General features: G+C 54.9%; 1 protein-coding gene across 3 annotated transcripts in view; it reads right to left on the bottom strand.

Moving 5' to 3' along the window:
* Positions 1-15758, bottom strand: part of RIN3 (Ras and Rab interactor 3) — a 128159-nt gene extending 112401 nt beyond the window's left edge. The window contains exon 1 of one of the 3 annotated variants that reach the window (XM_037832027.1): positions 15269-15758. In XM_037832027.1, coding sequence (XP_037687955.1) covers positions 15269-15312 — 44 coding nt within the window. In that variant the 5' untranslated portion in view covers positions 15313-15758. The remainder of the gene's footprint in view (positions 1-15268) is intronic. The other 2 variants (XM_037832026.1, XM_037832028.1) reach the window with 2 other exon arrangements.
* Positions 15759-17251: the final 1493 nt, after the last annotated feature.

A 17251-nucleotide genomic window follows, 5' to 3' on the forward strand; every position in this document is an offset into this window, starting at 1 on the left:
GTGAAGATTAACTGAAGAAAAGCTCTGAGGAAAGGGGCCTAAATTAACCCCTCGAGACATGATCGCTGTAATTATTAGTGTGAAATCTATGAATGCCAAGAATTCCTGCTTTTTATTTGCCTTGATCAATATGCTGTTCCCTGCAGGTATTCTCCCATTAGAATCACAAATATGCAATTGTGCCAGTTTGGATATACTATGTGCCCCAGAAAAAGCCATATTCTTTAACGCACTCTTGTGGGGGCAGATTGATTAATCTTTTTGATTAAGGAGTGACCTCTTGATTGAAAGTTTCTGTGGAGATTTGACCCCACCCATTCAAGGTAGGTCTTGATTAGTTTACTGGAGCCCTATAAGAGCTCAGACAGAAGGAGCTCAGTGCTGCAGCTGAGAGACATTTTGGAGATGGCTGTTGAAAGTAGACTTTTGCTAGCCCAGAGTTTGACTGGGAGAAGCTCAGAGAACACCCCCAGATGCCTAGAGAGAAACGTCCTGGGAGAAAGCCATTCGGAAAGCAGAAGCCGGAGCAGATGCCAGCCACGTGCCTTCCCAGCCAACAGAGGTTTTCTGGATGCCAAAGGCCTTTCTTCAGTGCAGGTATCCTCTTGTTGATGCCTTAGTTTGGACACTTTCATGGCCTGAGAACTGTAAATTTGTAACCTTAAATAAACACCCTCTATAAACGCCAATCTGTTTCTGGTATTTTGCGCAAGGGCAGCTCTAGCAAACCGGAACAGCAATATTTACATTGACTCCCCCGCTTCTCGGAATTGTCTTTCTAAATCTTAAATTTCACTGGGGGGAGGGAGGAACCGAGGCTGGAGACCAGAGGATTGATGTACCCAAGGGCATGTGCGTTTTCAAGAAAGACCAACAAGAACCCAGAGGAAGGAGCTGCTGACCGTCGATGTGTCGGACTGTGGGGTGGGGGCGGGGGCGGCAATGTGGGCAGACTATTGACACGATGGGGATAGACGTCTCTTGGTGAGGCTGGCACCATCAGGGCCAAGGTAGACATGAACCCTGGTCTCATCAGTGCAGGCTGGGTCCTGGCTGCGGCTGTGGCACTGGAACCACACCCTTTCCCTCAGGGCCAGGCCAGGCACCGGCTCACCACTGACCACGGAGCTGCTGAGGGCACTGGGCTGCCTCCGCCAGCTCTGGTCAGAAGCAGAGAATATATCTGGGAGGAAGAAGGAAGGATGATATTGTGGCAGATGTAGAAGGAACCTGTGCCAGTCCCCAAACCAGAGGTGTCCCAAGAGCCACTCCCCTGGGCCTCCCAGGCTCTTGGCCTGAGCAGGTCATGCAGCTGACAAGTCTTTGTGAAGTCCCTGCAGTGTCACCCCTTGCTGTCACTGGCACACCATGGGGCTCCGTGCCTCCACACCGCCCACATAGAGGAAGCGATGATCAGAGAGGTCAGGGAGCCAGCCCAAGGCCTCACAGCACATCAGAACAGATTGGGGACCAGTCACCTGGCCCCCCAGTTCCCAGCGATGGGGCTGTCCACTGTTCCAAAGGGCCACAAGAGACACCACTAAGAGGCTCATAGCCAATACACACAGAGCTGGGCCCTTCAGAAGGACACTGATGTCAGAGGACGGCAGGAAGCAGTCCCCCATGACACCAACTATGTGTCAGACTGTTTCAACGTCACGACAGCTCTTTGAATTGGGAACTCTGATCACCTCCATTTTACAGATGAGGAAACTGAGGCAGAGGATGGAACATGAATCCTGACAGGCAGCCAGGCTAAGCCACGACAGCCAACCTCCCCTGGAGTGGTGTGTAGGGACCACACGGGGCCTCCCCACCACCCACCATCCCCGCACCCCAATCTCCATCAGCGCCCATCCACCCCAGCCCCTAAACGCTCCTGTGCACCCACGCCTCCTCATCCGGTGCCGAGACCCTTGTCCAGGCCACTCTCGGTGCTAGCCCGGACCCCTCCCTACCTAGCTTCCTTCTGGTCCCCCAAGCCCTTCCGGTACCCCCATGCCCGTCTCCACCCGGCAGCCAGATTGCAAGTTCGCCTATGTGCGTCAGCTACACAAAATCCCGTGTGCGAATGTTTGTAGCGGCTCTATTTCTAATTGCCCCAAACTGGAAACAACCCAAATGTGCCTTGGTGGGTGAATGGTATGTACAGCCGAACAGTGAAAGTCCTCCCGGCAACAAACAGGAACAGGCAACTGAGACACGCAGCACACATGAACCTCCAATGTGCAAGGGCAAGAAGCCAGACTCGCAGGGCAACATGATCATTTCTATGACCTTCTAGAAAAGGAAAAATATCAGGACACAGAAGAAAGATGTTATGGCCAGGGCCTGGGGAGGGTCTCCTAGGGAGGGGGAGGTGGGGGGAGGGGTTACTAGGCCTGGGGGAGGGGGGCGGGTCGCCAGGGCCTGGGGTGGGGGAGGGGCTGCTGGGGGCAGGTGGGAGCGGGGGTGGGGGGTTGACTTGTTAGAGGGCGGGAGGGACTCCTTATCTTGGTTGTAGTGGTGGTTACACATTTGTACACGTTTGCAAAAACGTGCAGAAGTGTACACTAAGAAGGGTAACATTTACATTAATTATACCTCAATTTTTAAAATGGGGGGGAAAGCTGCACCAGAATCTCCACTGTCTCAGGATGTTGCCTGAGACCCTCTGCTGCCCGGTCCCCTCCTCAATCCATGTACAGTGCAAAAGTACTGCACCCCGAGTCGGCAGCACCCCCACACCCCAGGCTCCCCTGGGTAGCTCCCAGCCTGGCTTGGTCCAGGTCTCACCTCCCCAGGAAAGCTCCCCCAGATGCCGCCTGGTCTGAGCAGCGAGCCAGCCTGGGGGCCGGGGCGGGGCTTCCGCCAGGTCACCATCCTCCTTCCCATGGCCACCGGCCACCGTGAGCAAGCACTGCGAGTCACTCCTGTCTCCCCAAGGGTGACTCATCGGCTCATTGAAGGACAGCCTCGTGCAGGCCAGCAGGGGTGTCGAGGACACCATACTGCGTGACACCCTAAGGACTGGGGAGGATCTGGAGGGCTTTGGCAGCTGCGCCCACCCTGTGCCCAGCCCCATGGGGGCCCCACAGACCTCAGGCCATGGGACTGCCTGGTACAGCCCTGGTTTCTCTGGCCATAGCCACTGCTCTTGGGGGTACCCCCACCACGAGCTGGCCTCGATGGTCTGTCCAGACACCCCCACACCCCTACAGACCACAGGCCCCCACCCCTTCTCACAGAGGCCCTGTGCCCTGCTCAGTTCCTCCTCGCCCCTCTCCTTGGCAGCAGCCCACCACATATTCATCCAACAAACGTTAGCCAAGCCCCGTGCTAGACACTCTTTCCCAGCCCTAACAACCCTTGCTCAGCTCAGATGTTCTCCGAGCCTGTGTTCTGCATACTGCCCGGCTGATCTGCCCCTGCCCTGGGTGCTTACAGACGAGCAGGCTGCAGACGGACAATGAGCAGCTACAGGCGGGAGGGGGGAGGTTTTGAGGGCCTGAGGGGGCTTCTCCAGCCGGGGTCCCTGCTCGCCCATGTGGCACCTCGGTGAAAGTTAGGAAAAGGTGCTCCTTGTTTCCGTGGATGCAGACCCTGCCCGCATCCTTCTCCCACCCTGTCTTGACACGTGGCTTGGCAAGAGAAGGTGATTTCAGCCCCCACCTGCCCACCCTCCCCAGCCAGGTGCCCTTAGACCTCATGCAAAGGAGCAGCCTGGGCACCTGCACAGAGCCCTGGAAAAGGCCTGGGTCCAATTGGGAAACCACTACCCTTCCACAGACTCATCCGTAACCAGGGCTGGTTTAGGGGTCTCCAGAGGACACTCCAGCTCTGACGCCTGACGACGCTGGAGGCAGGGACAGGGCTTCTTTGGCCAGTGGAAAGAAGACCCCTGACTGTCCTTCAAATCACTTCAAGGGGACACTTGCACAGCCCCTCAGAACAGCCTACTCTGCTCAACCCCAGGACAGGCTTGGGGCCCGTCAGACACAGCCCTGAAGGCCTCCCCATGTCCGGGGTCAATCCTGGGGAGTCAGAGGCGACTCAGGGCAGCGTCTTTCAGGCTCCGAATGAGCCGGTGCTGCCCCAGGAAAGGGGAAGTCAAGCCCTAGGCATTTCAGGACAAACAAACCATTGCAAGGACGGGCCAAGAGGTGAGGTGACCACCAAAGACCCCCAGTGGCCAGCGGCAGCACTAGCTCAGCTTGGCACCCAGCAAGAGATGGTGATTGTACGAATGGACAGATGGATAGATGGACAGATGGATGGACGGATGGATGGACGGATGGACGGATGGACGGATGAATAGCTGGGAGGACAGGTAGGAACGTGGATGCTGTTCAGACTGAGCCCTGGGCCTTTCTTCTGCTTGTGTGGTCAGGAGACAAAAGCTCAGATGGAGCTGCAGAACCTTGGCACCAAAAGGGTTAACCTGGGAGCATTCTCATCCAAACCCCAAATTTCACAGATGAGAAAACTGGGGCCGAGAGAGAAGATGCAGGTGGCTTGATCAAAGCCCAAGGATTTCGGGTTAAGAAACACAAACCAGAATAACTGGTCTGAAGCTTCTTGTGAAACCTAACCCTAACAAACATTGACTATGAAAACTGTTTACAAATCTAGTCCTTGAAACAAGAGCCTTGGTCGGTGCAAAATCACCTTTCCTTTCTCTTCCTCTTCCTCTTCCCATCTCCACTAGGAAACAAGGGCTTGCAGGTATCCCTGCAAAGCAGCTTAGCATTTCTGGCATAGTCTGGTCCTATGTGGCAAGAAATCTTTTGTGTTGATTAGGATTAAGTTTGGCTGTAAATGGCAGAAAAGCTAAAATAAGAGGGATGCAAACAAGACAGCTCTGTATTCCTCTCTCATATAAAAGTCTGGGTAAGTGATCCAAGACTGGGCTGATGTTCAACCATATGCAGGACCCAGGCCCTTACTGCATTGTTGCTCCAACCTGCATAATTTCCATTCACCTCAGAGTTTAATATAGTTGCTGCAACTCAAGCCATCATTTCTGCACCCCAGCCAACAGGAAAGAGGAAAGAAATGCCTCTTCCTTTTAAGGACCCTCTAAGGAAATTGCACACATATATCCCACTGCACTGAGCTTAATCACATGGCCAAAGCTAGCTGCAAAGGAAACTGGGAAATGTTCAGCTAAAAGGTATGCCCAGCTAAAATTCATGGACCAGTCAACAGGCTCTGCTCACTATTAAATTCAGAGACTCCAGGAAGTGGTAGATCCCAAGAAAATGAATGGTCTCCAAACAGAAGTTTGCAGGAGCTTCATTTAAAACAGAGGGTGCTTGGAAAGAAATCAACACGGGGCAGGTGACTAAGCCAACTCTGTTCCATTAAAATAATCATAATATGATGAGGCCACCAAGGATGTTAAGTAGGTGACACATGGTAACACGTCTTCAGTGCAGCAAATAGAAACGTGCATAGGAAATAGTACCCGGTGAAAGAGGAACACAAAATAACATGAGCATGCGGCAGAAAACTGTAAGGACAATTGTGTAAACATGCATTTGGACTAAGAGCAGATTTGAAAAGCTGAAAGTGTTTGATGCTTTAAATTTCACTGTTTTGGGGTGGCTACATGTGAACTTTTTCAAGCATTTAGAAAAAATTCTTTTGGAAAATCAACAGTCCTCACTGCAGCATACAAAAAGACACACCATTCACATCCAGGTAATAGCTCCCAACTGGCCTCACAGCCCAAAGACCTAAGGACACCATGTCATGTAATCCTGACTACAACCCTAGAGGTAGAAATCCTTGTCCTACTTTGCAAATAAGGAAGAAGACGGTGTTCTGGGCAGGTTAAGTGACATGGAAGTCATACAGGGTGGAGGTAGAAAGTGTGAGAGCCACGTTTTCACTATCTTGGCAAAGTCCCACCTCTTCTGCCAGTGTGCCACCTGGGTCCCAACTTCCCTTCCAGGCCCATCACATGCAAAACCCCTTATCCCTACTCCCATATCAGGCTCTTCAGGGCTCCAACACAACTTGTCCATTCCTACTTTCTACACTCAGTGTCTTTCTCCCATCTGGAATACCCTTCTCCACACATGCTCAATTCCAGTCATTAAAATCCTACTTATCCTTCAAAACCCAATGCAAACGCCATTTCTGTCAGAGAGTCTTTCCCACTCACCACAGCCAACTATGACAGAGCCCTAGCACATTTTCACATAATGCCCTGTACTTTAATTATTTGCATATTTGTCTTATTTTCTTTAGTAAGTAAACTGGAAACTCCTAGATGTTCAACCAGGGTTTGGTGGATGAATGGATGGATGGATGGATGGATGGACAATGTATGGATAGATAGATGAGGTATGGATAGTTGGATTGATGTATGAATAGATGTATGATGTATGGATAAATGGACGATGTATGGATAGACAGATGATGCATGGGCAGTTGAGAGGATGGGGTAAATGGGTAAAGAAGACACATTGAGAGAAGAAGCCCTGAATATATTTTAGATGGATGTTCTGTCAAAGATATCAAGAACAGAAAGAAGCGAACATAATAAATGTGTCATCAGGTGCCAGCAGTAGAGAGCAAGTCCTTGCTTTGAACTGCAACATCCCTGGAGACATTTACATTATCAGTCTCTGACATTCACTGTGAAGATTAAGGAAGCTGGGGACACAGAGGTTGGAGAAAGGAGTCCTGGCTGAATTCTTTCTTGACAACTCGCTCCTTTAGCCAGAAATCATCAGATTGCGAATTTCAAAGGCAAAGCCCTTTATTTCTTTGGACCCCAGAAGCGGGTGAAGGAGGACATCCACTGTCCCAGGGAACGATTCAGTCCTGGAAAACCTGTGGGGGAGGAGAAGGCTGTGGTCCCCTCTCCTTCCTCTGGGCTGTCCCCCTACACCCATCTCTCCAGCAAGTCTTTTAGAAAACAGGGTCTTATGTCAGTCCCTGACACCTCATCTTGAATGTCAATCAAGGAGTTGGGGGTGTATTTGGCATTTAAAGTCTCATCCCTTAATTAGGGAATAAAAGGATCTTGGCTTTGCTAAAGACCCCAGAGTCAGTGATGAAATGGAGGCCACTTTAAGGGGGGGGGGGGGGGGCAGTGTCTGTAGGTGAGCCACTCTAGGGACCGATGGGCTCCAAGCTGCCACCCTGGTCTTCCTCGGCTCCAATCCTTACCACCCCAGGATCCAGGGTTTGGGGTGAGGCCAGGCTCTGGGGGCCCTCACTCTGCCCAGGCCTGGGTCAGGGAGGATGCCGGGGGCCTTGCCCTCGCGGCTGGCGTCATTACCCCGTAGGATGTGGCCTGAGTGTGCACTGTGCGCTGCACTCTCAGGCAGCCTTGACCACAACCGCTCCGGGGGCTGTTTCTTCTAAACGGGAACCGACATTTTGTAGCAGTCTGGTTTGTTCTTTCAAATGCGGACTGATTGGGGTGGGGGCACCCCCCAGAAATCATTGGCAAGATTGGGGGGTGTCTGCTGCCACTTTCAAATCTGCTGACCTGCAGAGGTGGCCATGGGGGCAGCCTCCCCGACCCCCACTCCTGTGGAGAAGGGACATGCCCGAGGCTGCACAGGCCCCAACTGGCAGGTAGAGCAAAAGGCAGCAGCCATGATGGTGGTTTCCGGACTCTTCTATAAAGGTCGAGGCTAATAACCACCTAGATGAGGAATCAGTAAGGCCCCTCCCAGTGTCTTGCAGGCACCCAGGCTGAGGGGAGGGCGTTCCTATAACCACCACCCTTTTCTTCTCCTTCAAGGCTGCGCTGGCAGGAGAGAAGGGACTGAGCTCAAGTGTAGCACTGTGCGGGGTGAGGGGCACACAGCGTCCTCCCCCACCCACCCAGGGACAGGCTGGCTCCTTTGGGGCAGTGCTGGACGTGCTAGAGGGGAGGCCGCGGCCTGGCAGGGAGCCGCGTCCCTCAGCTCCGGTGCCCCCGACCCTTCTTGCCAGGGCCTCCTGAGAGCTCATCCTCCTCACTTCCGACAGGAGCGGGCATCACAGGCAGCTCCCCGGCCAGGAATCCCACAAAGCTGGCTGCATGTCCTCAGCATCCTCACGGCCCCCACACAAAATGGCCGGCGGATGCAGGGCCTGTGGGCTCCACCCCACGGATCCAGACAGGCTCTGAGAGAGGCCCCTCCGACGTGACCCAATCACTCCTGATGGAGAGAAACCTTCCCAACTCACAGCTCAGGCAGCAAGTCCCACCAAGAAGCCAGGAGCCTTTCCCCAAGGCATTTAAAGTCTCATCCCAAACCGATGCACTTTTTTTCTAGAGTAGCTGAAAAACCAAACCAACCCACAGCAATGAAAAAAAAAAAACAAAACATTTCCTTCCAGGCACTTGGCTAGGGTGATGACCAGAAGACTCCTTTCTGAGTCTTTATTTCTCTTTATCACTTATGAAAGTATACTTGCATGTTCTAGATTGATCCATAAGGCCACCCTATAAACCTTCAGATGGCACCTCAGTCCCCTGAACCCCAATATTGCTCTAGCACACCAGCTTCCACAGATTGTTGGGCCACTAATTTGGGGAATCACTGAATGTCAGAGCAAGCAGGGGCACTGGAGATCTCTGAGCTCATTTCTCAGATGGGAAAATTGAGGTCCAGAGAGAGTAAGGGACTTGTTTCCTTCAGTAAAATCCCAAAACGCCAGAGGGGATATGCCCTAGTCTCCAAGGACTCCAGCCCTCCTGACATCCTAGAACATGCAGTCCCCAAGCATCTTCAAAGTGCAAAGGAAGATACAGTTGGGTCAGCTATCTCACTCCCAGGCATGTGGTGGGGGAGGAAGAGCGGGTGGGAGTACAAAATGGATAAATTCCACTGAAGCAACTAGAGCAGCATTTCTCAGATTTTGGGTCAGCAACTTTTAATTTTGCAAAAAAGAAAAAAAAAAAGACATTAAAAACCAACAACCACCATTAACTTACTTGATAATTTCTTAAAAGACAGGAGACAACACTTTGCAGGGCAATAATCTTAGACAGTTCTGCCCAAGAAAGGGCAGTTTGGCCACCTTAGCTGATACCCTGCACACTCACACACAACAGCCTTATTCTCCCAGTTTCTCAGTGGGCCACAGACCTACATTTGGGACCCACTGACCCAGTCAGTTCCTCCAGAACCTACACACCCAGCTCATCCCCATTCCTTTGGCTGACCCAGAACTGGCTTCTCCTCCCCACAGAGAAGTGTGGAGAGCACAACCGGGAAGGCTAAATCAAGTGGGGTTCTGCAGTCTCCACTCAATTCCCTAGTGGCTAGCCAGCTCCTTTCATTCCGAGGGAGGGGTGTGCTGGCCTTAGGGGGTCACAAACTGCTGAGGAGCAGGAGCTGGGGCCCTCCCTCCCCAGTCCTGGCACCTGCCCCTCCTGGGACCTACACTGCGATCTGGGTGGCCTTGAAAATGGCCTCTTACATTTAGGAGCTTCAACACAAAAGGGAAAGCCAAGAGGCAATTTTAGAATCCTGTTCAGTATGTCATGGTCCTTAAGCACTTATTGAGTGCCAACTGTATGCCAACTTCTTTCTTTAGAAGTTTACAATTGCATTAGGAAGAATGATATTAATGGGTATTAGTGTCTCTAAAACTGCAAGGCAACAAGTGGAAAGAAGAGCATGGGTAGTAAAAAAGGAGAGTGGATGGAGGGCTTCAAGGAGGAGGTGGGCCCTTTAAAAAGGGCAGGAAGAGTAGAGGTGGCATCCCAGGTAGAAGCCACAGGGAGGACAGAAGAAGTGCTAGTTGGCTTTGGAGAGTGGAGGGCAGGGCTTCCCTGAGGGCCTTCTAAGTAGGAACGCCTGGCTCCTGAGGGTGATGGGCTGATGATTTGCTGCTGTTCTCGCTGCTCAGATGGTGACAGCGATTGGACAAGCTGCCTTCTGTCTCCATCCCCGAGAACCACAGGCTCATTTGGAGGGTGTGCTGGTTTGCATATATTATGTCCCCAGAAAAAGCCATGTTCTTTAATGTGATCTTGTAGAGGCAGACCTATTAGTGTGGATTAGGTTGGACCCTATAGGTTCAGTATTTCCATGGCAGTGTGGCCACACCCATTCAGCGTGGGCCTTGATTAGTTTACTAGAGCCTTTATAAGCTTAGACATAAGGAGCAAGCTAGCTGTAGCTGAGACAGACATTTTGAAGATGGCCGTTGGAAGCTGATGCAGACATCTGGAGAACGCCATTTTGAAACGCAACCTAGGAGCAAGTAGACACCAGCCACGTGTCTTCCCAGCTAACAGAGGTTTCCCGGATGCCAGTGGCCTTTCTCCAGTGAAGTACCCTTTGTTGATGGACACTTTATGGCCTTAAGACTGTAACTGTTTAACCAAATAAACCCCCTTTTTAAAAGCTAGTCCATTTCTGGTGTTTTGCATTCCAGCAGCAATAGCAAACTAGAACAGAAAGGGGAGGGGAAAAAGCTTAGAAAAGTTCATTAAAGGCATGATTTCCACCTTTAGCTCCAACCTTGGGGAAAACAATCCGCATGTTGGACACCCTGGGGGGCAGTAGCAGTTCAACATTCTGGTTCTTAGTATCAACAGCAGGTTCAGGGTAATAGCGAGAGGACCAAAAGTTCTGGAGCTGGCCATGGAGCAGCTGACTTCCCAGGAATGAGACGTCTCAATTCTCCTCATTCCCTTTGAAAGATGCCTCCTTATGGGTAGACAGCTGGGGGCGAGCAGGAGGTTAAGGGGCTTTTCTGGGCATGTCAGTTCCCCAGATCCCTGGAGTGGTCCAGGCCACCCCGGTGGGCCCTGTGGACAGCACCCCCTGCTCCTGCCCCTGCTCCCTCAATGTCTCCCTGGTCAAAGCTTCCCTTTCCAGGCCCCTGCTGGCTGAAAAGCAGTGTGCACAGTCTGATTCTGGGTTCAGTGTAGACCCCCTACACTGCCCTAAGCTTCCCACCCGCACACCTTGGCTCAGGCTTCTCTCCCCTCCTTCTCTTCCAGGCTGCCCTCCCCTCCTCAGCGCCATCCACCGACTTCTACTCATCTGTCGCTGGATGACCTGACCCCAGGGGAGGACACACACTGTGACAGCTGGAATCGGGGAGGGCGTCAGAGGGAGTGTTTGTCTGTCCGTCACCTTTCCTTCCTTCTCTCGGCTCCCCAGCTGGGAGGCACCCACCGGAGGCTGCCTCAGCTCCCTCCTCTGTAAAATGGAGGTCCAGGGAGGCCCGAGAGGATGGCAAGGGGTCCAGGATGGGTGATCCCTCAAACACCACGCCACCCTCTGCTTCCAGCAAGAGACCCCATTCCTGGGGGGATTTGGTTTTTGATTTCCAGATCCCCAGCACCCACGTCACACATGCAGCTGGTACTTTGGCAAAGATCATTACACCAGTACCCAGGCCCAGGATAGGGGGGCAGCGGGCGGCAAAGGGAGCTGGCAAGGGGGCCTCAGGGGCAAGCGTGCTGAGACTCTGGCTCCCGAGTCTACTCCCCTGTGGCTTCTCAAGGCCCAGAAGTGCAGCCTGAGCTGACTTAGCTGAGACAACCCGTAGCTGACTGTGGATCAGAGTCTCTGTTAGAGCTGGGAATGGAGTCTGTTTCCCAGCTGAGTTCCAGCCAGGACCGCCTGGGAGCATTAGCCCCTGAAAGGAAAGAAGCCCAGGTCAGCGGGCAGAGCCAGAGCCGTGAGTTCGGACCCTTTACTCATCACTGGCTCCTGCTCTGGGTGGGCCCTCCCTGGAGGAGCCTCTGCCCCGGAGCTCAGCAGCCACTGAGGCTCAGAGCCTGGAGAGGTTGGGGGGCTCCCCTCTCAAAGGGCTCAGCACCAGCCCTGCGTGACATCATGAGTGAGGTAGAAAGCCAGGGTGCTCCCAAATATGGGGGCCTTGCCCAGGCAGCCTCTTGCAGGCCCAAGGCTCAGGAGACCCAGGTTCAAGGCTCAGCTCCACTTCCAGCTCCCACAGCCTTAGGTAAGGCACTTTGTCCCTCTGGGTGTCCGTTTCCTTGTCATTCAATTAGGAGGCTGGATTAGGTCAGTGACAGCCACACTGTTTTCAGTCCCCTTCCCACCCCCCTACCCCGTCTTGGCTCTAAGTGCATACGTCTTAAGGTGACCCCTCTACACAGCTCCACATCCATCTCCTGAAGCACAGGTCCCTTGGGAGCCACAGCCTCCCCTCAGAATTCCTCTCCCACCTCACCTCCAATCCATCAGCAAGTCCCGTGGGCCTACCTTCTCGGGCTGCGCTGCCTACACCATCCCAGCCACCACCCCTCTCCTGGCCACCGTGGGGGTCTCCTTGCAGGTCTCCAGGCTTCCCCTTTGCTCCCAGAGAGAGCCTGCTCAAAGGGGACCCAGGCACCCCTCTGCTCAATGCCCTCCTGTGGCCCCTTCTTGCCCAGAATGCTCCACAAGTCACCAGCTTCTGGCCTCATCTCCCACACTCCACTCCCGCCAGCCTGGCCTCCATTCCCAACACACAGGCACACCCCCTCAGGGATTTGCCCTCACTCTCCCCACTTCCTCGGAGTGGCCTTCCCTGACCCCCGCCCCACAACAGCCCCCCTGGTTCCCCACCCCCCGACCCTCACTCTGGCTCTCCTCAGGGGAATGTCAGCCCAGCCTAGAACAACGCCTGTAGGCTGAACAAAGATTCAAGCTTGGCAGAGCCCTTGAGCGGTGTGAGAAGGCATTTGTTCCTCGGGGACCTGGCAGCCTGTCCCCATTTTCTGTCTCCTCAGATGATTTTTTCAACCAGAAGCAGACAGCTTGCTTGCCGAGAACCCCCAGACTCCTATTCCACGGTGCCCACACCCAAGTGACACCATCCTACCCCCTGGGGGTGAGAGTGGCAGCCCTTCCCCCAGCTCCCTGATCATCCCTCCCCAGAGAGAAGGAGAGGGCTGAGGGAACAGCGGGGAGGGGGAGAAGGGCCGGCCGGGTCCGAGGGTCACTGCAACTTTGCCCTCATCATCTCCGGGCACCGCAACACCTAGGGAGCAGGGGGTGCTGGGGGCGCGGACTGGGAACTGCCTTCAGTGCCTGAGAGTCCAGAAGGCTCCGGCTCCTGAGAACAGGGCCCCAAGGCGGAAGCCAGAGAAAGAATTCCTTAACAGAGCTCAAGTTCAGGAATTCCTTCCTCAGGCATCTGCCTGCCAGGAGAGCTGCCAGCAGTGGAGGCAGGTTCTCCATGGCTGGAGGATGCGCACACCCCTTGGGAAGGGCTCCCTGCACCAGGGGCAGGTTGAATGGGATGTCATCCAGGAATCTTCCCGTCTGAAAGGTTTTCTAAAATAAAGTGACAGCTCCAGCAATGAATCAACGTTCACACTGCACTTACGATGTGCCAGGCACTGTTGTACGTGCTTTAAAAGTATTAATTCTTGCATGATTGTTCTATAAATCTATTACCTCTCTAATAAATATATATATATGAACTCACCTAATCCTCATAATCATCCTTGAGTAGGTGCTACTGTTACCCCGAATTTCCAGATGAGGCAGAGGCCAGGTGGCTTCTCCAAGGTCACACATCTGGCAAATGGAGAGGTCACACCCAACAAATGAAAATGATAGTGCTAGGAACTAAGTCCTGAGGGTTTACTCTGCACCCGCTAGGCCAGTGTGCCTCTTTCTATGCCTTATCTCATTTAATCCTCAAAACAACTGTAAGAGGTAGGTACTATTACTCAGCCACAGTTTTTAGATAAGTAAACTGAGGGGCAGAGAGAGTAAATAACTGACCCAGAAAGAAACGGAGAAAGGCAAGAGGAAGTGGGGCAGGCTGGGGCAGCCCTGGGTGGGGAATGGGAAGCTGGTGAGGTCAGGGTTCCACCTTCCTCCCTGGGGACCTCCTGGTCGGCTCCAACCAGCAATCTTGGATGTGGCAAATGTGGCCCATAGGGGCCCCTTCCCCAAGGACAGGGAGGCTGCGGGCCCAGAGGGTCACAGAATTCCCACTTCCTCCTACCCAATGATGCCTTTCCAGAGATTATTTCCAAGGGAAAGCCAGCCAGCCAGTTTCCAGCATGGGGCTGAGGTGGGGGAGGGGAGGAAAGGAAGGAGACAGTGAGCTAGATGCATTTAAGGGCCCCTCCAGGCACCCCTCCCCACCCGCTCCCACCAGAGTGGGAGCCAAGCACCTCCAGCTGCCCCCCAATCCGGGACCGCCCAGGCTGGTGAAGAATGGAACAAGAACGGCCCAATCCTCCTGTTTCGCAGAGTTGGACTGAGGCCCTGGGAGATGAGGTCACCGAGCCAGGCCAGGCCGGGCGGCAGGATGGCCATCGCACAACGGACCCCGGACTTTTAAACCAAAGCGCAGGCAAGTGCTCCCCCCAGACACGCCCAGCAATCGTGGCACCCCGAACGGTTTTGAGAGGCCTTCCCGGGACTCCGCCTCCGACCTGGAGCGTCCCCAACACCTGAAGCTTCCAGCTAGGAGCTGCCCGGAACGCCTTCTGGGCTGGGCGGGGCTAGGGGACCTTCCCCGCGGAGAGCAGCTCCAAGCAGAGTCCTGAAGCCCGAGGTCGCGAGGTGGGGGTGGGGGGTACGAAACTAGACACGGGACCCTCTCGGAAGCCGGCTCTCAAACCGGTTGGGCTGCACGCCGTCCAAACCGCCCCTTGTTCCCGGAACCCCACAGTCCGTGCGCCCTGGACCCTGCCCAAGTCCCCGGCTCGGCAAGGGCCGGTCCGAAGTTCGCGGTCCCGGCTGGGGTCAGAGGGGCAGGAGGAGGGGACGCGGGTCTAGGCGGGCGGGTCAGCTGTTGAGCTGCGGGTTCTCCGAATCCAGGGGGCCCCGACCCACCATCCCAAGCCGGGCCAACCCCGGAGTCCGAGGGCGCGCTGGGGCGCATGCGGAGCGGTGGGAGCTGGAGGCTGCCGGGTCCGGGTCTGCGCGCGTTTCCATCCCAAGTTCAGGCGGGACGGGGACTGGGGGAGGGGGCCGCGTCTACACAGCCCCTCGGCCCGGGCTCTGACAGATAGTGACGACCCCCCTCGCACCCGCCCCAGCTGCGCCGCCGCCGAACTTCTCGCCTGGTGTTCCAGTGAGAGGCGCCTGCACTTAAAAGTTTAGCCAAATCGCCGAGTCCCTGCAGGCACCGGGGCCGCCCGCTTTCCCGGAGATCCTAGGGTTTGGCCTTCTCCGCAGTCGGGGGTCTAGTCTCAGCCGGATATTTCCGACGTTCAGCCGCCCGGCTCCGTCCTGGAGCACCGGGCACCCCGAGGGCTGGGGGGCGGGGAAGGGGAGCGGGGAGGCCGAGCGGGGGGCCTTGGGAGCTCGGAGGGAGGAGGGGGCTCCCGCCCCAGACTTACCCCTCGGGGTCCCCGCGCGCGGGCGCCCCGGCCCGTCGGATCATGCCGCCGGCAGCTCCGAGACAGTGAGCGCTGGGGCTCAGGCGCCGGCACGAGCGGGCCGCGGTGCTCCGGGCGCCCGCATGCCCCTGGCGCTGGCGCTCGAGAAGGGCCCGGGCCGGCGCCGCCGCCAGCCCCGCGCGGAGTGGGGAAGCCGCCGTCGCCGCGCTCCGGGGCACTCGCTCCCTTCTACTTCCTGTATCGGAGCGAGCGGGGCTTTCAGGAAGAGGCTGGCCTTGGTGGTCAAGGGTACTTTGTCGAGAGCCATTCGGCGGCGGCTCGCGGCCCGGATTCCCCCCTGGGGCAGACGGAAGCCCCGGCAGCCGCGCCCCTAGGGCCGGGCCTGGCGGCCGGTGGTGTTGGGCCGGGGCGCCGGGCACGGGCAACCGAAGCCGGGTGCGAGGCCGCCGGGCCGGCCGCGGGTGCTGCCTCCGCGGGCTGGAACTGCGGCCCGAGTGGTTCGCGGGGCTCGCGGAAGCCCAAGAGGAAAACTTGGAGAAAAGTCTCCAATTTGACTAGCGGCCCGGCGGAAAGGCGCTCCCCGCTCCCGCCCGCAGGGGCCGCGGGCTGGCAGGTGGGGTGGTTGACAGCGCTGCGCTCTGCGCTCCCGGAACGGGGAGCCTCGGCCTGGCCTCCCGCCGGAGGGGGCCTCGAAGTCGCCCCAGGGCGGCCCCACACCAGAGGCAGGGTGCCTCCTCCATACCCCTGACAGGTGGCCGTGCCGCCTCCTCTTGGGAGCTTCCACTGGCCATGAGCCCACTATCTCACGAGGAAGTCTGCCAGTTCACCAAGCCTGGCATCCAATTCATCTACACGCGGGACCAAACCTAGATGGGAGCAGAAGGAGAAAGCGTGTCACCTCACACCAATACAACATTCACAGCAAGCCAAGTGAGGCCAGGGGGCCTCTCCTCCCAGGACCGAGGTATTCAAAAATTCCTCCTGAAGCCAAGAGCATTTCAGGACTGACTGGGCAGGACTAGACCCTACAGGCTCACCTTGGTCAAATGCAGGGTTTCTGGAGCTCAGCACTGTTGAGCTAGGGCTGGGCAATTCTCTGTTGGGGGTGGGGTGGGGTGGGGTCCTGTACATTGTAGGATATTTAGCAGCATCCCTGGCCTCACCCCACTTGGTGCCAGTAGCATCACCAGCCCTGGAAACAAGCAAAACATCTCCAGATTTTGCCAAATGTTCCCTGGGGAGCAAAATTACCTCAGTGAGACCAACTGGTCTAATGTGTTCATTTTATAGCTAAGGAAACTGAGGCCAGAGAGGTTAGGTGACTGGCTTGAAGCCACACAGCAAGTGGAGGCACAGGCAGCCTGAAACCCAGGGCTCAGGTAAAAGCACCAGGAGGCCTCTTTGTTCTGCTCTGCTGCTACTCACCCTCCTCCACACACACACCCTCCTCCCCATCTTTCCTGACGTTTCTGCCAAATTGGCCTGTCGAAAGTTAGAGAGAAAAGAATCCATATCTGAACATACATTAAAAATACAGCCTCTTGCTAGGAATGTAGAATGATGTAGCCATTTTGGAAGACAGTCTGGCAGTTCCTCAGAAGATTAAACATAGAGTTACCATATGACCCAGCAATTCCACTGCTAGGTATATATCAGAGAAATGAAAACATGCCTACACAAAAACCTGAACACAAATGTTCACAGCAGCATTATTCAAAATAGCCCAAAGTAGAAACAACACAAATGTCCATCAGCTGACAAATGGATAAACAAAATGTGGTTCATTCACCCAATGGAATATTATTCAGCCACAAAAAGAACATAGCACTGAATCATGCTACAAAGCAGATGAACCTTGGAAACATTAAGCTAAGTGAAAGAAGTCAGATGCAAAAGACTGAATAGTGAATAATTCCATTTATATGAAATGTCCAAAATAAGCAAGTCTCTCAGACCAAAAGTGGAATGGTGGTTTCCAGGGGC

The sequence above is a fragment of the Choloepus didactylus genome, chromosome 4 (genome assembly GCF_015220235.1).
Source record: "Choloepus didactylus isolate mChoDid1 chromosome 4, mChoDid1.pri, whole genome shotgun sequence".
NCBI classification, from domain to species: Eukaryota; Metazoa; Chordata; class Mammalia; order Pilosa; family Megalonychidae; genus Choloepus; species Choloepus didactylus.